The 23965-nt window shown below is 29.5% G+C and overlaps 2 protein-coding genes across 3 annotated transcripts; both read right to left on the bottom strand.

The window, feature by feature from the left end:
• Window positions 1–2650: 2650 nt before the first annotated feature.
• On the bottom strand, window positions 2651–5907 carry LOC106364681 (glucan endo-1,3-beta-glucosidase 11). The gene is made up of 4 exons (XM_048740625.1): window positions 4896–5907; window positions 4471–4813; window positions 3665–4388; window positions 2651–3009 (listed from the first exon to the last, which is right to left on the bottom strand). Exons 1-4 carry the CDS (start codon window positions 4939–4941, stop codon window positions 2923–2925), a joined length of 1200 nt encoding a protein of 399 aa, XP_048596582.1. The 5' UTR covers window positions 4942–5907; the 3' UTR covers window positions 2651–2922.
• Window positions 5908–21773: 15866 nt separating this feature from the next.
• Window positions 21774–23681, bottom strand: LOC106367365 (F-box/kelch-repeat protein At1g30090). 2 transcript variants are annotated; one of them, XM_013807128.3, is made up of 2 exons: window positions 23460–23681; window positions 21774–23261 (listed from the first exon to the last, which is right to left on the bottom strand). In XM_013807128.3, exon 2 carries the CDS (start codon window positions 23192–23194, stop codon window positions 21998–22000), a length of 1197 nt encoding a protein of 398 aa, XP_013662582.1. In that variant the 5' UTR covers window positions 23195–23261; window positions 23460–23681; the 3' UTR covers window positions 21774–21997. The 2 variants fall into 2 exon arrangements, with proteins under 2 accessions (XP_013662582.1, XP_022548372.1); XM_022692651.2 differs by having other exon boundaries at window positions 21774–23276; window positions 23460–23644.
• Between the last annotated feature and the right edge of the window lie 284 nt (window positions 23682–23965).

Genomic DNA, 23965 nt, shown 5'->3' with positions numbered 1-23965 from the left:
ATCCCATTTATTAGATTTAGCTTTGTTTTCAAGTAGGAGATTCAGTATTACATATATATATATTCATGAACTAATAAAACTAACGATTTTATTCTTGCATTATGAAGTTATGATAGAAAAAGTAAATCATATGATAGTTGATATCATATACCAAAGGTATCCATCCATGTGCCAACATGTAGTTTGATTGACATCTTTAATTTGTATAACTAACATGAGCTTCAGTTGTCTCTCTTACGAATAATTCATTCAATCATGTATGCGCATCGACAAAAATTCTCCCTTTCATTTTTGAAAATATTTGTGAATCGGGATATATTACAATTAAAAAAAGATGCGATAACTGGCGTGATTTATTATTAGTTGTCACAAGATCAGTGTGAAGCAAACTGACAAATAGATGATCATGTGATCTTGTATACTTCTGACCAGTGGATTGTAATAATTTATGTATGTTTTTAACAAATAAAATGATCTCTTCCATTTACATCATGAAGCAAATGCAATGATTTCTTATTAATAATTTATGTAACTCTTTCAGGTTTAACATATTTCATTTGGATACAATCTTATATATTAAAACAGAAGTCACAACTTTGATTCATGTATGATTTTTTTAAAAATGGACCCTCACTAGAAATTAGTTAATTCATTTATTACTAATAATATAGATTTATAATATATCATTCCTAATATAACATCCACTCCTAAAAATCCGGATGGGTTAACAACCTCACCTTGATTCATGTGTGATATTTTTATTCGGATCATTATTTAAAATTTGTATTAAATGTATTTCCTTAATGCTAATATATAATCTTTTAACTACTTAAATCATAATATAATTTGATATCTTTTAATTTAAATATATATATATATTTAATTTTCTTAACAAATGTGTTGAAAAACATTATAACAATATTTTAATCATCAAAAATTTAATTGTATATAAATATTTTCACTAATTTTGTAATTAGTAATGAACTTAATGTTATTATACATTAATTTATATATATATATATATATACTCAGTTATATTTTATAAAATGAAAAAAATATATCAAATTTTACTATTTTATAGTTATATCTATCATTTTAAAATAAAACATTGTATTTAACTAAATATGATAAAATTATTTTAAACTGATAAATTAATATATTTTATTTTCACAAACATTAAAAATTTATGCTAGAAATATAATATGTTAGTAGAACGGGTTAATTCATGTATAAATTTAACTTATCTTAAACTTTTATATATATATATATATAGTTATTATCTTAAATGAATAAACATAAAAAAAATATTGATAAAGAAAATCTAGCGCTTTGAATTACGGATCAGGATCATAATAATTAAATAAAAATAATTTTAAAATATAATAATAAAAAATACCAAATATATGTGATGATTTAAAATAATCAATTAACTTACAGCATGAAAACTATCAAATTGTTATATATTCAAATTATTATATATAAACATTTAAATATATAAGTAACTTTATAAATATATTTTAATTATGTAAAATATATATAAAAACATGAAAATTAGTACCCGCACGGTTGTGCGGGTCCAAATCTAGTTTGTATCTATTAAAACATATGTAGCATCTCATTCTTTCAATTTGAAATTAGGATATACAACAAATGGGTTCTTCCATTAATAAGACCTCTTAGAAACTTTTATTGGAATTTCTAAATGAAAGTCGATATAACCGGTGAAGTAAATCGTAATGGAATATGCGAACACAGCAAGGAATATAAAAATTGAATTCGAAATATAATAAACATTTGGCGAAGAAACATAACACAATTGAGTCCGGAGGAAAAATAAAAGAATAAACAAGTTTATAAAAAGAGAGAAAGTTCCTTAAAAAGGGATGGCCAACGACTATTGTCATATGCTGACGACTAAAGACATGTTCATGAAATAAAGTTGGGACCGTCCATATCTACTTACATATGTAATATAATAAGATTTTGGTTGATTTTTTATAATATCAACTTCTTCCTTTTCTCCTGTTAGTCTTTTACCGCCCGACGTAGCTAAATTAATCTCCAAAAAGCAACTCTTCTCGAAATCTCAAAACGTGACCAGGTGAATACAGCTTATTCTTTTTTTTTTTAATACAGCTTATTCTTGGTAAATTGATGGATATATATATATATATATATATATATATATATATATATATATATCCATAATTGAACTTTGGATCGATGAATATTTAAAATACACATTCATGTTACGGGGTATATATGTGCATATATGAGTAGTGTCATGTCTGCGTACACGTATATGCATACATTATATTTTGCGTTATATATGCATGTATGTGTGTAAGAGCAGATAATATACTAAAATATCGTATATTGACGGTGAGATGAAAAAGGAAAGCATCGTATAATATATAATCCAAGGTTGATGGATTCCACGTCCAAAAGACTAAAGAAAAAAGAATAGTCACCTCCTTCGGTTTAACCAACCAATAGAATACATATATGATTAAACTATACTATAATTTTTTTTTTTTTTGTAAAAACTATACTATAATTCTGTAAACTAATATTTGTATGGAACGACCCATAAATCACATAATTATGGAAATTTAAAAATTGTATGTAGACTCAAACTAATCAACGCGTCTATGAATAACAACAATATATTTATTATATGAACATTCGTCAGCTTCTTTTTATACATTGGATTCTCTTTGCGTCCTGCCTCCCCTTCTCAAGTTAATTAATTAATCACTGGGAACAAATTTTCTGTTTGTTTTTCTTCAAAGAATAATTTGAGACACTTTTGGAAATAATATGATTCTTCTCGTTGAAAAATGAACCGCATGAGTGGACTCTCTCTCTCTCTCTCTCTCTCTCTATTTACACGTAGAAGCACTCGCGATTTTGTTTCTGCTTCTAGTACGGTCTTCTAATAATCATGTGAATGGCCACCAAATAAACGCATGTCAAGTATATCAGCCGTTGATTTCCCTCCTTTATATCCTGTTTAACAAAAAACAACTCAATAAGTAATAATTAAGACGACTCATTTTCAATTAATTAATGTTACGAATTAGAACCAAACGGTGAGGATAATCATAAATATCACATGATTCACACATCAGTGGTAAGACTAATCATATCGCTCCAAACAAAAATAAACGAAACTTTATCGTTGTTTATTAAATATATGTTTGTTAAAATTATTTTCTAGAAAAGCCGAACTTTTTAAGTATTAAACGTCACGATTACAAGGAAAAATGTCATAATTTTCTTATTTTTAATAACACGTCACCGTTGTTTAGCATTGTATGTTTCTCGATGAAGCTTTTTTTCTAGGGTATTTACTGTGATATTTAAAGACCAAAATAAAAAGAAATGCTCCTTCCATTTAAAATGTTTTAGAGAAGTTTTGTTGTTTCATAAAATATGTTTGCACAAATTTATGTAATTTTAACTTTATCAAAAATTGGATAACCAATCGCATTTTTACTATTTCTATTTATAATAAAATAAATTAGTTTTAAATTATATTTTATTTACTTTTGATAAAAAAGTTTCTTTAATATTTGTGTACTGGTATAAAACATGTAATATCAAATAGAGGAAATATTTGGGATCTACTAGAAAGAAACTAAAATCCAGTGTTGGTACATACCGTGGAGGCAGAGGAGGTGATGGACATAAAAGAATTAGTTGAAGTAGATGATTGTGATGATGTTGATGATGATGATAATAAACCTACATTGTAAGTCATGGTCTCATCAGGCTGATACAGTCCGTAGTTCCTCTCAGACGTTGGTCCTGGTTTAAGGTCTTCATTGAAGAGAGCAAAGAGATAAACATCAAGACTCATGTTTGGTCTCAATGGCGTTCCTTCACCATGAAGCTGTCTCTTTAGAAGATTCTTGTTATAAACTGCCGCGTTGGCCACGGTGGCCCCAATCTCATCTCCGTCGCCTTTAGACGGCCACCCAGTCTCCGAGACCCCAACCTCGATATCTTTAAAGCCAAGCCTTGCCATGGCGAAGATCACAGCGTCTACTTGAGCGTAGAGCATGTTGTCGTAGTGGTACTTGGTGTAGGGGTCAACCATCCCAGGGTTAGGGTTGAAGAGTACGTAGTCTAGTGGGATCTTTGTCGGGGAATCCTTGTAAGCGAAGTAAGGGTAAGCATTGATCCAAAAAGGGGATTTCGTGCTACGCAAGAAACTTAGAAGCTGCATCATTACGCCGGCTACTTGCGGCCTAAAACATCCGGCGGAGGGAGGGTAAGATTCTTGAAGGAGTGATAGTGAACTCGGAGTCGATACTTGAATGTACTTGTCTAGTCCAGTTTGGACCAGAGCAGCATGAATGCTCGTCATTGCAGGCACAAGATACCTGCATAGCAATAACAAGGTGAATACGTCAAGATTCGAAAAGGTTAATATGTTTGAAGAATAAAGTGATGTATATGACAAACCCTATGAGGCTTGAGTCATCGTCGGTGTATAGTTCGTTGCCGACAGCAATACCCCCTATCTTGGTGGCGGGAAAGTAGGGTTTGATACGGGACGTGACCCACTGGAGAGCTTTTTGAGGGTCGACCAAGCTAGGAAGAATTTCGTTTTCGACAGTGACGAAGAGCTCAATGTTGGAATTGGCGAATGATGTTAAGACTTGAGGGTTTGTGTCGTAGATTCTTGTCTTGTTAATATTGAGTGAGCTCAAGAGTTGTAGAACTTTGTTTGGTGGAGGAAGATTGTCACCGACTTGACCGTAGTTTATGCCAAGAGAGGAGACCCTTTGAAAGAACAATCCATGTTCTGTGGAAAAAAAAATTAGATTAGTGTAATGTGAAATTGAAATGAGATACAAATAGATTTTATACATAAAAACAAAAGGTACCTAAGAATGTTAAGAAAAATAGAAGAAGAACAAAAGAGTTGGTCATTGCCGCACTGCTAAGCAATTTAGACTTGGAGGAGAAAGAGATACAGACTGAGTGAGAATATTTGTAAGAGAATAAATGCAATGAAATGTGGGGATATTATAGAGAAGAACTGAGATGGGACCAAGTAGGGGGCAAATTATATTAAATTATAGAGTAAATTAGCTAAATATACTAACAAAGGTGGGATATCATTGAATGGGGGGAAAATGGTAATATTGGGGGGAAAAAAATTGGAGGGATATAGGGTATGGAGTGTAAATAGGGGAAAAATGGTGTGTAGGGAGTACAATTTCTCTAAATTATAATTCGGGGATAAGTATACTTTACTTTGCCTGCCTAGTATGTTATTTTTGTTAGACATAGTGTCTTCTCAAATAAAAAGTGACTATTGATTCATTTTAACAATAATAGTGAATACATTGTTATTTTTAGTTTTATTAGTTATTTTACTAGTGGTGGTAGGTTTGGCAATAGGATCCGTTGATGCTATTGTAAAAGTAGATAGTGTTTGCCAAAAACATTTTTTGTGAGCCAAACATGGGCTTCATCAAATATTGTTGGATCCTAGCACAAAAAAAAGAATGACATCTTACAGATTGTCTCTTTCCAACACATTTGCCAACTGTGTCAGGCCAAAAGTAAAAATAAAATTGTAAAGTGGCCTAAAGAAGACACTTTCTTCAGACGAGGCAAAGGTGAGAAAAAAATTGAACTGGCCACTATGGGGTTTAAATCTTAACATGTCTTCCGCTTTGGCAATATAATAGATTGGAGGATCCCAAATCTGGGAGTTGGGTGAAGGAAAAAAATGAAATATAAGAGTAGAAATCAGACCATCACATTGATAAGAGGAATAATGATCTAAACTTCAGTTTATATTTACCTTTTGCTTCTAGTGAAAAATACAATAAAAGATTCCCTTTTTAAAAAAAAAAATAAGAGAGTTCTTTTTATCTTTGTTCCAGTTGTATTTGGCATGAGATTACAGTATCATCTTCATTAATTTTAGTTAGGTTGAAATTAAAAATTAACTATGCAATTCTATAAAATTAATCTATGAATTTTTTGTTTGATATATCCTATCTGTTGATCCGGTATTAAAGTAAGACACATACAATTAAAGGTTCGCTCCGACAACTTTGTCGAATTATATATCGCTCTTCCACTTCTCTTTCGTCGGCAATCACTCCTAACAGATGTATCAGTCTCGATTTTTGCAAGTCTGGATGTATTCTTCTTCTTTTCTCTTGTGATTCAGATAGTTGTCAGTCACTTTGACTTCTAAAAAAATCTGTGGTCCTAGTGGCTCGTTGGAAACTCTCGCTATTGTGCTTTGTTTGAGGACAATGACTATGTCGGAATCCACGTGTTAGAGATTGGGATCTAGGTTTGTGGTCTCGGATCTGGTGGATGAGACAGCCGATGAAGGATGACGATGGCGGTTCCTTGGGTTTGTATATTTCTGGTGCGAAGATGTAGAAGCGAGAGCGGATATGTACATGATTTCTCAGACCTGTTATGCGGACAGGATGCACGGCGATTTACAGTGGCTAGAATTTTGGGAGTCGGTTATCCCTTTTGTTTCGGCATTTTGTGGACGTGGGTTTCCTCCGAGTGATGTTTCTCTTTGGCGGCGACTGTCGACGAATCTACATGCTGGATTGGACATCCAGTCACTATGAAGTTGTGACAGCCGATTTGCGGACCTCAAGTCTTCATCGGAATCCAAAGCGTCGCTTCTCCTGACTACTTTGTCATGACCCATCTCTCTAGCTTTCTCGATAGTCTGTTGTTTTTTCATAGTATCTTCCTTCTAACTTAGAGCCATATTTTTCCAGTTAGCCGACTACGTTGTAACTGATCCAATCCCCGTATAGGGTTGAATAAAAACTTAAGTTTTGTTAAGAAAAAAAATGATAACTTCAACTCTGCTCTATGCATCAGATCAGGTGATGACTGTTATCCAAAGTATTATTATTCATGTAATTACAGATTGCAAGAAACCTTTCACGAGCTTTCTGCATTTTTGGGTTGTTGTTTTTCTTATGAAACGACATACTATGTATAATTTTGATTAAGTTCTGATGGCTTCTCTAATCTCCACGTTTGTTTCATTGGCTGTGGCTCCTATCATTAGCTATTGTCTTTATTACCATCGATGGTTTCTCTAATCTCTACCTTTGTTTCATTGGTTTGGGATTCAATACATCATGAAACATGCAAACTCTTTCCTAGTATATGATTTTGGTCTTATCATGTACTCCCTATGTTCTTAAATATAAGATGTTTAGAGCATCTCCAACCCCACTCTATTTTTCACTCTAAATTAGAGTTTAGAGTAAAGAATGCTCCAATGGTACTCTATTTCTCACTCTATAATAGAGTGAAAAATATGTTTACTCTAAATATAGAGTAATTTGTTTTTTGTTTGTTCATCACTCTATTTTTTATTCTAAAATAGAGTACCATTGGAGCAAACTCAAACTCTATTATAGAGTTACTCTATTTTAGAGTAAAAAATAGAGTAAGCCATTGGAGATGGTCTTAGAAAAAAATACATATATTAAGAAAAAAAATTTTGTCTAGAAAGTATCATCAAAACTATAAAATAATTGTATTTAACCAATTATAAAATAAATTATTAAATATAATTGGTTACACGGTTTTTAATAAAGTAAAAGTAACTTAAAAAGTTGAAAACATCTTATATATTGGAAGATCAAATTTTTTTGAAACATCCTATATTTAGGAACAAAGGGAATAATAGTTTATGTTTTAATTGAAAGTCCTTAGTTGAAAAAAAAAGTTCTGATATATAAATAATTATTAAATATTGAAAAATATGTTTGATAAAAAAAAATATTGAAAAATATGTATTAAATGAACTAGAGATCTGAAAAAACATGTACTGTAAAGTAGCTTTTACGGAATGATGCAACAAAGTGACCAAATTTGTATCTTTACATAACCATCCCCAGAATCTAGTAACTTTTGTAAGATTAATTCCACTGATCTTAATTACTTGTTTATTTGTTACACCTTACATATACACAGAAATATATACATTACTTTTTTATAAACAACATATGAATATGCATCTGTGCTTGTTTTGGAATAGGACAAACAAGCTGATGCAAACGGTGCGCTTTATGGCACCTTAGATTCCACCGATCCCCATTTATCACCATCCCCCCCTTTTTGGCTGGAGAGGGAGATTCAGTTTTCCTGAAATAAAGGTTCCAAAACAAAATTAACATAGGTTGTTAAATCTTGTAACTTATCAAATATTAATATATGACTTTAACAATGGCGTGGGTATTTGGAAAATTCTCCTAAAACACACAAAATGGCATAAAAAGAAAAAAATAGTCAAAATAATATTCATTAAAAAGTAAAAAAATAAGTTATCTTTAATGAATAATATGTTTAATATAAATAAATATTTTTAAATAAAATTATTTTAAATTTGAAATCATAAACCGTAAATCCTAACTGCTAAACCCCATCCCTAAAAATCTAAATCCTAATTCTTAACTATTTAAATGGTTATATGTGTTTTATAGTTTTTAAGCAATACTATTCTACTTATTTTTTCTTTGTGTGCTGTCTTATATGATTAGAACTATTTTTGTGCTATTTTACAGCATCTCTCTAGATATTTATGAATTTTTGAAATCTTAATTTTGTTAGTTTATATTTCAATGCAATAAAAAGGAACAAATCAAACTTCCTTTACTGTAATATTAATATAATAATCAATAAAATAAAGAAAATAAACTTTTATGATAGAATGACTGGAAATTGTAAAGAAAAATCTAAAGCATCATAGAACTTTCATGACGAGGATTCAAACTTCTATAACCATAATACTTAACTTTGACGAGAAAAAGGAATTTTTACCAATTATTTTTCAAACTTTATCCAATAGTTTGGTGGGAAAGAAAAAATGGACAAAACTATTTTGTTGGAAATTAAATAAAGAACACTGCTATTGATAAAGATTAGATGTGATGGATGACGACTAATGAATTAGTGAGGTTGGTGGTTATGACTTATGACAATTATAAAATCAGCCTAACGGAAAACTCATAGCAAAGAGATAGAGAGGGAGGCAAAAAGGATTGGTCCTTCTACAAGAATTGAAAAGCAACGAGAGGGCACATGCTTGACTACTCTACAAAATAATTGATAATTATGTCACTAACAGTCCACTAATACAATCTTTCGAGTTAAGTATCATGGTTAAGAATCAATCTCTGGCGGCCCCTTTCCATTTATATGGTATTTCATATAAAAACTGTAACATCCCATCTATCACTCTATCAGAACCGAAACTCATAAAAGCTTCTTTTTTTTTTGCTACGAATTAGAAATAGTTTATATGTTATTTTATAGAGGCCGCCAAAAAATGTGTATAGTAGAAACTTAGTAAAGTACTATTCAATAATTTAAGAAATTTCACTAGTTTTGAGTTGGCATAGTATAAAATTTAATATAATTCAATAAAATAATAATTTTTAAAAAACTTATGTAAATATATAGTTTTAATATAAAATAAATTAATAATTAATGTAAAAATTATATAAATATATAAATACATTGTATAGTCTGTTTTTAAATATATTGATATTATTTTGTAAATTTGCACCTAAAAATGCATTTATATTTACAGTACATATTTTTTGTACACCTAATAATCGAAGAAAAACCACATAAAACTTGTATATGTAAAATTTAATTAATACATATACAATGAACACACATAAAATTTGTATATAAAATTTAATTAACGTATATAACCTAAAAACAATTATTGTCTTATTTTACATAAAATATACTTCAGACTATAACAATATGGAAATATGAAATTTTGTACATTATTAACTCTTTAAATTAATAAATATAAAAATTATAATATAGTTGATTCATAGAGTTTTTACCATATATGTGTTTTTAATTGTGATTTGATTTTTTACTTAACTTTCATTTGGCTTCAAATCGTGTTGGACTCAAATTATAATACTTATTAAATTTCTAAAATTATTTTTGTGATTAATAAATTTTAATGACAAAAAAAATTGAATACTCGATAATACCCAAAATAAAGATATAGCACTAACAAAAAAATTCGGTAAGTATGAAAGCCTTTAAAAAAAAACAAAGTTTCGGTAAGCCACCAAAATTTTGTGGTTGTACAGGAGAAAGCCGTGGCCATAGATAAAACAATCACAGAAAAATTTCATGGCAAAAATTGTGGTTAAATCATGGCTAATTTAACTATGATTTTCCAATATTTTTTATATATAACCACAATTTAGAAATTAGTTTTATCTGTGGTTATTAATATAAATAAAAAATATATAAAAATAAGTTTTATTAATTATTTACAATAATAGTTATTAAAAATATTTAGCCACATAAAGAATATACAAAAATCGTGGCTATGATAACCACTATTATTTTAGTGGTTAAATGTGACTCGTTATAACCATGTTTTAGCTACGATCTTCCAATTGTAAATTTTAATCGTAGCTATTTTTAAACTGTGATAAATTAGTGGGTAAGCCACCATTTTACAGTGATTATATGTCGTAACTAATACAAAAATTTTTTAACACAGATTTTATACTAGCGTACAAACGTGATTTAGAATTTTATATGTTGTGCAAATTAACTTAGTGAGGAAGATTTCCACTGGGAACATACTTTAGTGAATGTACAAAACTATAGCAACAAGGAGATGACAAAGATAAGGAAAATTTTAAATTGAAATGTCTAAATACAATAGATGAAAGGCTAAGTTAGGGGGAGAAGATAGGGGAATAGCATGTGCATGTGTGTGTAGTGTTTTCGTAAAGGGATGTTTCTTTTTCATGTGGCTCTTTTGAATCTCATTTGCTACTTTAAGAACTTGGAATTTAGACACGACGGTGGAATAATTTTGTTTATATTCTGTTGTGATATAAATTTGAACTTTTGAAAGTGGAAATTTCTTCTACTGGTGAGCAACAATATGTTTTAAGAGTTATCTCCAACTTTACTTCAACCATACAATATTTCGACAAAGACAAGAAACTAAGATATTTAAAATTTATAATATATATAAATATCAGTAATTCGTGTGATAGCTTAAACATCATCACCAAATTCAGTAGCCAAATTCTGAAGGTTTTCGTTTGAAACAACATGAATAAAATTACTTTTAAACATGATTAGTAAATTAGTTATATAACTTAGGGTACGTTTTGATTTTCTCTGCGGTACATATTAATTTGGTCTTCTAATGAATTGAGTTTTAGACCAGAAGCGTCTGCTCCAATACTTCTGAAAGGTAACGGTTATGTCGACTGGGTGAATTATATTCAGAACCGGCCATAACCAGAAGCATATCGAACATGGGTATCTAGTTTTAGCAATATTTATCTATTTAGAGCTAGTTACATGTTCACTGAGTCTTTTAGCTCTATTAGTAATAAAACAATATTTTCTTTATTAGGCGGCGCCAAGTTCAAAACATATAGTTAGATTTTATATATTTCCTAATAGATTAACAGATTAATGGGCCAAAATATTTGTATTTGTTCTTTGTTTTGTGATCGAGGCTATGAAGTGATAAGATAAGCTCATGAGAGGAATGAAAAGCAAGAATGCTTATTGGTTTGATTTAGAGGCTCGATAAGGTTAGATTTCATATTAGAGGAAAAAGTGTTTTTCATATTCGACGCTTTTTGATTTTTGTAAGTTTCTTTTAGGCTGTCATCCATTTCAAAAACTGGATTGGTCCAACTTGTATACACATTTACATTATAAGGTATCAAAATTATTTATCTAGAGTCATGGTCGACATAGTTTAACTTTTATTATACGCAATGTGTGAATACACTTATAATAACTGGAATCAACTATCGAACTAGAATGCCATATGGTCGTGGAAATCATATAGTAAATTTTCTAGAGTATAATCTAAATTATTATTAGTGAGAAGATGCATTGGAGAAGGAGCATTGTAATATTTAGGGTATACTGAGTCTTTCTAAGAAGCTCAATGAAGAAAAACGACCATACCTGCTAGAGTATAACTAATTATGATATGTAATTCAGTAATTTGTGCTAATGTCATCTTTTTTTTGCTCCCTCATCTTAAGTGATATAGTAAACTAAACTTATATTGTATTGTGATGAACCATTCGAAAGTTAATCGTCACTTTGTCCATCTAATAACATAGTTACATAGATTACACCTGCAACAGCCTTTGGAAAAAAAAAATACACTGTGTTGGTGTAGTGGTTTCCACCGGACAAGGAATGGCCATTGTCATGTTGGTCCATGCCAAAGATCGATTCCTATCCTATCCAGTGTAAAATTATTAAATCCTCATGTGAGTAGGTGGCGTGAGTCTCTAACTCCCATGTAGAGCAATCGGGCTTGATGTCACTGGTAAATAGATTTCCAAGGGATTAGTCGGTTTGGTGTCGGCCCGTCGAACATTCTTGATTAAACGTCAAGGAGGTCACAAATTGGAAGGAGGGTTGAGAATGTGGTTTGGTAGTAGATAAACTCTTATTAGAATCAGCTTTCAAATATTTTACATTTTAGCTTGAAGTTTCATTTCAATGTAAAACAGCTGTTTTTTTGGATGAATAAAATTTAACATTTATTCAAAAAAAAAAAACAGCCTTTAAAAATATATAGTAAAAAACATCCATGCAAATAAAACGAAAACAAACAAATTATTATTATATAATTGCTTTTAAAGAAGTTGATTTGAAAATATGTACATCACTAATTCAATAATACAAAATTGTTAAATTTCATATTCATATAATTTATCATTTACTACAAACAATTCCATATGTTAGAGTAAATACATTTTCTACATCTCGTTATATTTTCCATCCAAAAGATAAAATAAATGTTCATACTACTATTTCACAAATTAGTGAAACTAAAAGATAAATGTTCATACTAATATAACTTCATCCAAAAGATAAAATAAAGAGAAATTTAAATACTACATTCATAATACTACTTTTCAGGTTTATCTTAACCATTTTTATCCTCACTTTTAAAGAGAAAAAAACATCTATAACTAATCTAGACTTAGGGTTTATAGTTGAGGGATGTGGTAGAGTTTTTAATGTGGAGTTTATGATTCTAATATATATATATAAGTAAATACTTAAAAAAATTCTGAAAATATATTTCAATAATAATTTTTGAATTTCGAAAAGAAAAGAAAATTTGAAAAAATAATAAAAACAATTTAAAAAAAATTCAAAACTTTTTTTATAAGAAGTTCGAATATGTAAAAGTATAATTCGAAAACATAAATATTTTATATGTTTTGTACTTATTTATTTAAATATTATTTATTATATATAAAAAGCAAGAGTATAACAGTCTTTTGCATCTTAATGAATAAATTATTTTTGAAAACATATCTTTTTTTTATAGCTTTTGAAAATGTCTATTTAGTGGTGGTAAACATGAATAATGGTTGATGTTTCGTGTTCTTAACACTTTCAAACTCATTTTGGAACAAAGAATGATGGATTTTTGAAGGTATTTTGGTCTTCTCGGTGCTTTTTTTGTTATTCTTCAGTATAATTTACATGTTACATTACATGTTAGTTTGTGAAAAAAAAAACTCATTTGTAGAGGATTTTGGGGCGAAACGGACCACTGTTCAAACTATGCTGGAACTATGACAGAGTGCCCGCTCTGTGTTACCTGGAGCGCATGTTCTCTGACTTGGAGCGCCCGCTCCGTATATCATGGATCACCTAATCTTTGCCACAGCGGGGCAACTTTCTATTTTTGCAAAAATACGCGTTTTGAAGACCCATAAACCTAAAGACTTGATATTATTCTGTATCTTTTGATCTGTTATGGTTCCTGACGACTAGAGAGACTTGAGAGATTTGTAACTCATTTGGATTATTTTGTAGATTTTTGGAAGAGGATTCTTCTTGTACTCATTTGGAGAAGATCTTCTTAACCCTTTCTCATTTTTAATACAATTTCATGATGTTTTCTTCTATGATTTCGTTTTATTATTGCCTGAATATGAGTGAGTAGTCTTCTAGTTGGGTTAAGGGGTTCTTATAGGGGATTTCTCAATATATTGATCTAGAAAACTGTTAGACTAGGGATTTATGTTTTGGATCTTTGTCAAAGGCTGAGACTTGTCTGATCACCTGGCCTCTAATTCTAGGAATTTAATCGCACCGAAACTGTTTTATGAATTCCAGAAATATCAGTAGATGAGCAAGGTTTTTGTAACCAACAGAAGTTGATGTTACTGCACCTTGTGAACTGATCAAACCTGAACCTAAAGCTTGTTCAAAATCAGATATACAGTGGAAGCTAGTATTTAGTATTCTCAGCATAGAGTGTTAGCGCTACAAAAGTAGGTTAACTTTAATATTGTGATTTAAGTTTGAGACGTTGTTGTATTTTGTTTTTCTATCTGCTTGTTGCATGATCATTACTGAAGAGAGATCCCTGAGAAATTCCAATGTCCAACGCTTGTTTTAACTGTTTACAAACTCGTTTTAATTGTCTTTTGCTCGCTTGCTCTTCCTTATTTGAATTAAGTAACTGAAAACCAAACAGACAAATTTATTTTATCGCTTTAGCTAGTGGTCATCGGTCCTTGTGGATTCGATCATGTATTACTACTGCGTATTTTACTGTGTACTTGCATTTAGATAATTAGGTTAAAACCTATCAGTGCTACTAACAATGTAGTAAACATGAAAATTCTTCCATAACAAATGTTCATACTAATATTTTCTACATGTCATTATATTTTCCATCCAGAAGATAAAAAAAATGTTCATACTAATATTTCACATATTTAACATTTTCTACATGTCGTTCATATAGAAAAATATACACACATTAAGTAATATCTTATTATATTTAACTTGTTTGGCAAAGCAATTTATTATATTTAATTTGAAACAATTACATATGCAAAAATGCACCTTCGACGTCTTCTCACGTTCGTACATAAATGTCATGATCAATATGACAATATCAAGGGTCCAACTGGTACGGACTTTGGATTTAGACTGTTGCTTTGAAGTATTGGTTGTAGAAATATTTTGGCTGTTAAAACTGTTAGTATTAATTTAAATATTGAAAGTGAAAAATTAATAATCAAAATCATAAAAACAGTAAATAATATTTTAAATCTTAGTATATTATAAATATAAAATTATGCGAATAATAAAGACAAAATATACATGAAACCAAAAGTTATATGTAAAGCCACGTGAATGAGGCTTTAAGCATTCTTTTGAAAAGGAATAGAGAGAAATAAAAAATGACTTTGAAAACTTTAGAACCCTTAAGATTAGAAAAAATCTGATTGGTGAAAAATAGAATTTAAGAACTTTAGAATTAGGTCAACGCCTATAAAGCCAAAACCCAACCGGAGCCCTAATCTTAAGGGGAACAATGGAGTTTTTAAAGTCTCACATAACTCAGTATATAAACCATTATATAATAATAGTAACTAGGTAATAATCCACGCCTTGCGTGGAATGAGATTATTGATTGCATTATTTCTTAAGATAAGAAGATATTAAGTCCTTATAATCTGGATATCGGTTTGGTTTTACGTTATTTTTTTTGTTTTTAATATATTAAAATATAACTACCATTTTAAATTAATATTTATTATGTTTATTCAGTTAAAATGATTGAGGTTTTATATTTTTCAATAATAACCAAAAACTACTATTATTTGTTTGGTTTCATGTTATATGAATTTTAGACAGTCCTGATGTAAACCAATGTTTTCATATTATAATTTATAAATGCATGAAAAAATCAAATAAGATCTATATGATAATTGAAGAAAAAGAAAATACAATTATTAAGACAAATCATTTCATTACAATTTATTTGATGGTGAATGAAAACATTAAAAAAATATATATATTTCAGCTTCCAAAAGAATTAGAATCCTCAATTGTAGTGAATATTTAGTTATATAGGTGTTCACGTTAATTTGCACATGAATGTAGAGTTGGGAAAAGTATCCGTAAATTTTGATTTGATTTGTTATCCTTTTCGATTCGAACAAAAAATTTGGATATCCGTAACTCTACGAAGAAAACCAAATATTAATATGCAATATCCAAAAAAACAATGCTAATCAAAAATACTAATATTTTTAAAAATGAATATTCGATCCGATCCGTTATATGCTTATAAATACATATATTAATGAATTATATATAAGTTATATAAAAAATATATTCTATATAAGTTTTACAATGTTTTTATTTACTAAATTTATTAAATTTGGAATTAGTATTAAAAAAAGTAAATAAGTTTTTTTTGTAATAAAATTTTATTATTTTAGATTTTTATTTATTTTTACGGATCAAAACCGGTTAAAATCTATTTTTTCTAGATATCCCAACACCATATATCTAGATAGCCATGACTCGAATATCCGATTCGTGCCCACTCTTACTTGTATGTGTATGCAAAAAATATATAAAGGTGATTTATAAATATATAAATATACCGTAATTAACATTAAAAGACATTCTTGTGCAAAATAACACATGAAAGATAATATTCTATTAAAATAAATTAAGTAAAAATAAAATAAGCCTAGACAATAGTGAATTTTTTGTAAATTGTTTTTCTATATATAACTTTTGTATACCTTGTAGAACCGTGCATGTGAACGTTTTATGTCGAGTTTGGCTGATAAGCTCACTGCACGTGACACATTAGCTTACTCGTTCTCTAATCGCTGTGAGACTGCTACATGACAAATGTAATGTGAACACATTAAATGACAATGCTTCTCTTTTAATATGAAGAGGATAACATAATAAAAATTTCTGATTAAATTTATTTTATTTGTAAATGATAAAACCATTTATATTATCACATAAGGCAATACAAGTTTTAAAACAGTTTTTGAAAATCATGTGCAGAGAACTTTACCTGACAGACACACTCTCTCTCTCTCTCTCTCTTTGTTATTATTTTAATATTTAACTTTCCTAAGAACTCTATAAAAAAAGCAACCTCCCATTGGACATGTTCTTATTATCAAGCTTAAGTTCATTATGCAAACTAAGTCTTCTAATTTGCTTCGATATACATTATCTTGTTAATAAACATATAGTAAACTGGTTTTCATTTTGTTTCGAAGCTGAGGTTTCACTGGCGCTCTTGTAACTTCCCAACAGTATGTGTGCAAGTGGTAAGTTTCTTTGATGTGTTGCTGATGTGTTGCTTTCATCCCGGTTCTGTTGTTCGGTGGCTTTTCAGCAATCTTGGTGACTACATGTTCTTAAGCCAGCTTCCTCTCTTCCCGCAGCTGCGATTCAAGCTCCTCAACCTATCAAAAAAATTGGTATGTGATGGTTTCAGAAAAGATGAAAATGTACTAACCTATGTTCCTCTTGTGGTTATGGTAAATATAATTTACCTTTTCTTGAATGGTTTTGTTCTTAATGTTTCGTTCCTTGATCTTTGCTTGTAAACCAAACATGGTTGATTGATCTCCTCCATTTTTCTTATATTTTCTTTTTCTTCAAAATCTTTCTTCCATTTTTCAATCTACAAAAATTTAACAAACCCAAATCTATACTACTAAAAGGGAAAAAATTTTAAAAAATATACCTATAAAATGTTGCTGCACCCTTTCATTAACTAACAATATTTTTGGTCTCACATAATATTTTCCTAATTATATCTAACTATATGGTAGTGTTAAAGCTCTTAACTATACAGTAATATTAAAGCTGTTATCGATTCATATTAATAGTATCTATTCTATTAAAAGGGAAGCAGTCTTGAGAAATCTACCTATGAAAGTTGTTTGGACCTTTTCTTTTTATTATATTTTGGTCTTCTCCTATATATAAGGTTGTTGGACCTATCTATAACAAGTTATTATATTTTTAGTTATACAATTAATTATTCTAACTATATGTGATTAATAACTAACTATGCATATTTATTTTTTTCTGTTACCATAAAAAAAACTAAAACCCTAATAGAGTGGGATCACGATTATTGTGATAAAGAAATCAAAAGAATATGTAGCAACTTCTTAAACTATACGAGAATACTATATTAAACAAGATCAATCATATTTAATCCAACTATGATTACCAAATCTAATGACTCTTAAATATACTAACAACTACAAAAATATAAGTTAACAAATAATACATTCTGAAACACTGACAAATAATACCTATAATATTATTTTTCTTCTTTTAATGAAAATGACTATTTTACAAAATGTTCTGAAAATTACAAAAAAAAAAAATTAATTCTCATTGATGAAAATTTGGTATTTTGGGTTTTGGGATAAAGACTATACATACCCATTAATTAATTTAATTATTTGCATTCATGATCTATTAAAAATTTCTCATTGTATCAATCTTAATTTTAATTTTATTAATAGGTGTAAACCCATTGTATGCTTCTAAACAAAATAAATAAACAATATACATTTAAATTGTAATAGTATTGATCAATACAAAAATTATAAATTAAAATGCATAACATAAATACAATAAATTTATTTATATGACAAATAAAATAGTTTATTCAGTTTTTTGTAGTATTGTAAAGTATATGAAATGTTTAAAAGGTATTAAAATTATGGTTTTACCGGGTTAATCGGTGTCGGTCCACGGATTAGCGAATTTTTTGGTTTTATTAGATTTTAATTAATAAGTTTTCAATGAATACAAATTTTGTGGAAACATATGAGTTTGTAAAAAATCTGACATAATGCTACATGAAAAACATAAACCAGTCCGGATTATATACGACCACTATATTTACCAGTTCGATCACAGATCTGGATCGAATATAAAAATATTTCTTATATCTTAATTCGTTTATAAATCATATATGTACTCCACTAAAAAGAGTTCAATAATTTTAAAAAAGAAATTTCTTCTCACCATTTAAATGGTATTGATGCACTATTAGTCATGATCATTAATATTTGTGAATCTATAATTTGTACTTTAAATATTCCGGTACCCATTCAGTTTTTGGTTTGATTTTAATTTTGGGTTCTAAAGATATATGATCTGCTCGGTTCTTTTTTTCAGTTTGATACAATTCGATTTGAGATTTCGAATAAATGTACTTAAACTTATACTCTTATACATAAATTCATCAAAAATTTATATTTAATTTCGAAAACAAACCCGCGCTTTCCAAGCGCGGGTCAAAATCTAGTAACACATTAAATAATTACATTTTCTAAGTATATTGATGACCGCAGCAATTACTTATGTTTCCATGAAATTCATATACATTTAATAGTATAATATCACATCAAATAAAACCGATCATATACATCCCATATATATTATTTGAGAAACATTGCAACATTTTTTTGTAGCCACGTGTCATCACTAGAATGATTCTTAGAATCCTTAGAGAAATAAGTTGGTCCATCTAAATATATAATAAGTTTTTTATTAAACCACAATAAATACATTATTAATGTGCTTCATTATTTCCTTAAATAAGATTACGGAATTGCCTAATGTGACTAAAGTATATATGACAATTAATGATTTTGAATAATAAAGATTTGATAAAAATAAGTGTGTATTATAATTATATTTGCTTAATTTTAAGCTGTTAAAATAAATTAAACAATCACAGTAACCATATAATAAAAATTAAAAAAATTATTTATATATTATATTTTGAATTTTTAAAAACGAGTATAAATTACTAAAACTGTTAAAAGTTTCACATTCAAATTTTGTAATCTAATATTTAAAAATTTTGTTATGACATGATACAAATAATTAAAAAATAATATAAGTTGAAAGTTTTATTTAATAATAATAAAAAATAAAAGATATATAAATATATGTATCATTTTAAATTAAACTATATGCTATATAAAAATACATAAATATCTTAATTTTGAAATTTACTTTGAACATTTTTTTGATAAAAAATTTGAAAAAATATTGACAACTTAATTTTTTAAAATATTATAAATTACTTAAAAAATTAATACCACGGTAAAAATTTTGTTATCACTAATTTAGACTTTTTGCTATAACAGATACAAATGATAAAAAAATATGAGCAAAAAGCATCATCTAATAAATATTAATATTAAAATATACCATATATATGTTACTATCATTTAAATTTAATTATATATCATATCAAATAGAAAAAATATTTTTTCGATTTATAAAATTTATTTATATGTTCGCACCAATTTAATTATATAAGTAGTAGATAATGACTTTTTAATTATTCAATATATATTTATTATTTTATAATATGTTATAAACATATAATATATAAAATAATTTATATATATAATGTTCATTCCGCGCAAGGCGCGGGTCTTAATCTAGCTTAATAGTATTACACATCAAATAAATACCATTTCTATATATGATAGCAATGACTTCTATCCCCACCCAAAAAGCTCTATAACTTTTGGTTTTTCTTCTTCGACCTACATCATTAAGAAACAGCAATAAACAACCTAGAACATATTCTTCAAATCGAGTTACAAAAGAAAAACATAGTCTTCAAATCTCAAAATTAAAAATTCAACCAACGAACACCATAGCTTCTTCTCAAAACTATTTGAATAATTTTATACCAAACTAGGACTTCGGCTATAAATAAATAAATGAATAAATAAATATTATTATAAAATTAACTTCAAATCTAAATTAAAAGAAAATAGATAAATTTTATAATAGATTAATACTAATAAAAATAAAATAATATTTAAATATAACAAAAAATTAGATTTTGTAAAATATTTTATCACTTAACATTATGGTTGTTATGCAATAATGTAGGTCTATATTGGGTTTGTATATGTTCTTTTGGATCCGGTTTGTTTCGAGTCTATAATTCAAATATCTATAAAATATATGTAATTTTGGTACAAAATAGGTTCGGATCAGTTAGGTAATTAGGACCCGAAAATACTTAATGTACTTGAAATCCTGAAAAAGTCAAAACACGAAAATCTAAACAAATATCTGAAAATATTCAAATACCCAAAAACCAAAATTTTATCTGAAGAACCAAAAATATCCAAAGTTTTATTCGAATCCCCGAAATATAATTTGAAATTTTACCCAAACCCGAAACTATAACCGAAATCCGAATCTAAAACTTAAAAATTTCTATAATACTTAAAAGAATCTGAAATACCCAAATATACATAATATACACAAAATATTCAAGTACTTTGGATACCCGACTCGAACAAAGATCTGCGGATCCAAAAAATGCCAATGTGTAGTTTACTCGATTTTGGACCCGATCATTTATTTCCGTGTTGGTTTCGGTTCAGCTTTTTGGATCTGAGAAAAATACCTATGCCTAAGAGAAAGTTCATAAAAGTGTACATACAAAATCTCACATAAACTAATTCATAAATTTTATAACTATTAACAAATTTTTTTATTCGATATAATACGACTTTATAACATAATAATATAAAAATTATAGAATATTAATTCATATCAAACTTTGTTTATCAAACAAAATCTGCGCTTTCGAAGCGCTGATCAAAATCTAGTAAACACATAGGTGGAAATGTCAACTTGAATATAGGTTTACCATTTTCTCATATATCTTTTTTTTTTTTTTTTTTTTTTTCTCATATATCGAAGATTTCAGTATTGTCTAACTGCTTCTTTGCGCCCCAACTCTATCCCTCTAACTCTGATAGCAAACTAACAGAGTAGATTATATTTGTACAAATTTTTATATAAATTAAGGTAGAGAAAAATTAGTTGTTTGCATATCCAATTTCGAATTAAATCTTAAAATGATGTTTATTTTCAAACTAAAACTGAGTTTAAAATTTTACATGTTCGAAACATAAGTATTATCTAACACTTATAAGTTATAACATACACAGATTATACACACTTATGGATATAATACAAGAGCACAAACATAACCATGACACTGATACAATTTAACTTTTACAAACACATATATGGTTCACAAACCAAACAGATTCATCATCCACCTCCTTTAAGCAAAGAGAATCTGAGAATTGGACGGAGTTAAATCCCCATAACGCTCCGGCGACTCAACTACTTCCCACCTCACACCAAACTTACTCTCCGACCTCCAAATACTCCCAACCGCAAGATGAAGGTTCCGACCAACCACATACACTCTGTTCCCATAACAGTTAACCGCAAACGGTCTACAAATCTTCTCAGGCAACTCCGGTCCATTAACCGTTTCCCATGAATCCGTAACCGAATCATAAACCTTCATCTTCATCCTCTCCAACTCCGACACTATAAACAACCGATCATAAATCACCACACTCGTCCCCGTCCATCCTTCTCTCAACCCCATAGCCATTGTCTCCCACTGATCCGTCCTCGGGTCGTAAACCTGACCTCTAGGGGATACAAAGAAGGGCCATAACCATCCTTCCGTCACCAAAAGCCTCCCGTTTAAAACCGCTGCGTCGTAAGACGCCATCTGTGTAACCATGTTGGAAACAGACCGCCACTTCCCATCCAAAGGGTTCAAAACCTCTGCAGTGTCGAGCTCGAACATATCCGCAGAGTTTCCACCAGCTGCGTATATCTTCCCGTCTATCACACCACTACCAAAGAACGATCTAGCCGTTATCATCTTGTTAGTGACTGTCCAGTGGTTCCTTACCATGTCGTACTTCAACACCAAGTCGAGAGGACAATCAGAATCAGAAACCATTCCTCCGCAGACAAACATAGTGCCTTCACTCGGCATTGAGACCGATCTAAACCCGTGAGGACACACTTTGTCTCTACAAGGCATCGCAGGGATCTCGTGCCAAGTGAGATTCCTCAAATCCAAAACCTTCCACTGGATCTTCCCTGTGCATCTACTGAACCCGACCACGAACAGCCACGGTTCTTTAAAACCGAACTCCTTGCGCCTGGCGAAAAACGTCTCTTTAGCACAGAACAAGAAGTGCCATCTCTTGCAGACGGATCTACTCGAGACGTGGCTTTCGACTGGGACCCGTAAGAGGCAGTTAAGAGCGACATCGTCTGGTAAACCGGGAATCAACGGTTCTCCGGTAAGAGACAGTTCTTGTTCCGATGATCTATCGAACAGTGGTGATTGAACCGAGGCAGCTACTCTGAATTTGGGAGATAGTGTCATCTGAGAATCGCCAAGCTTGTGCACAGCTGCTCTTTGGGATGAAACCCTAACCCTCTGCATCGTCTTCTTCTTCTTTCAAGAACACTCCAATTATCAGTGGGAAGTACTTTGGTTCTTCTTGTTCAACCTGAAAACAAAGAATCTTGAAAATCAAAGCATCATCACTGACACTAAGACTCATTAAACTTTTCTGATTCCAGTAAAACTGAAACAAGATCCAAATTCAAGATTCATTGAAGCAAACCCTAGAGCAGAGAAGGGGATAAATCGGTGAAGAAACAGAGCTGATCGAGAGTTTAAAGAAAAGCGAAGATCGTATCCTTACAGAACAAGAGGGCGATAGATATACGGTTTGTTGTGTTGCTTCGTCGCGAATCTTTAAGCTCTTTTTGGTAATCGGGAAGAAGACGTAGTTATTACTTTTGGGAAAATAATAGTACGACTGCAAAAGTATCTGTCTATTTTATTGAAGTAACTGCCGCAAATCTTTCGTGTAGAATCTGTATATGTCCTAATGACACTTCTTTTTATTAGTTGTTATGTTATCTTATGTTTTCTAGTAAATAATGGCAAAACTGGTCGAGGAAACGGGCTTTATAATGGGCCTGTGTAAAATCATTTGAAAGTAACTTTTGTGTCGAGTTCCTAAACCAAAACTCTCACAATTTGTTTCTGGTAGGTGTATTCAATTGAGATGATTTTAACTGATTCGATTTTCAATGAATTATAGATGGTTTTGGGTGAATTAGGAAAGTTACACTGTTTTAATCACTCTACTAAGTGATAATCCGGTTATTGATCAAAAGAGATTATAATTTTAAAATTATATTG

Source organism: Brassica napus, chromosome A9, assembly GCF_020379485.1.
Source record: "Brassica napus cultivar Da-Ae chromosome A9, Da-Ae, whole genome shotgun sequence".
NCBI lineage: Eukaryota > Viridiplantae > Streptophyta > Magnoliopsida > Brassicales > Brassicaceae > Brassica > Brassica napus.
This window is presented reverse-complemented; position numbering and strand designations above follow the sequence as displayed.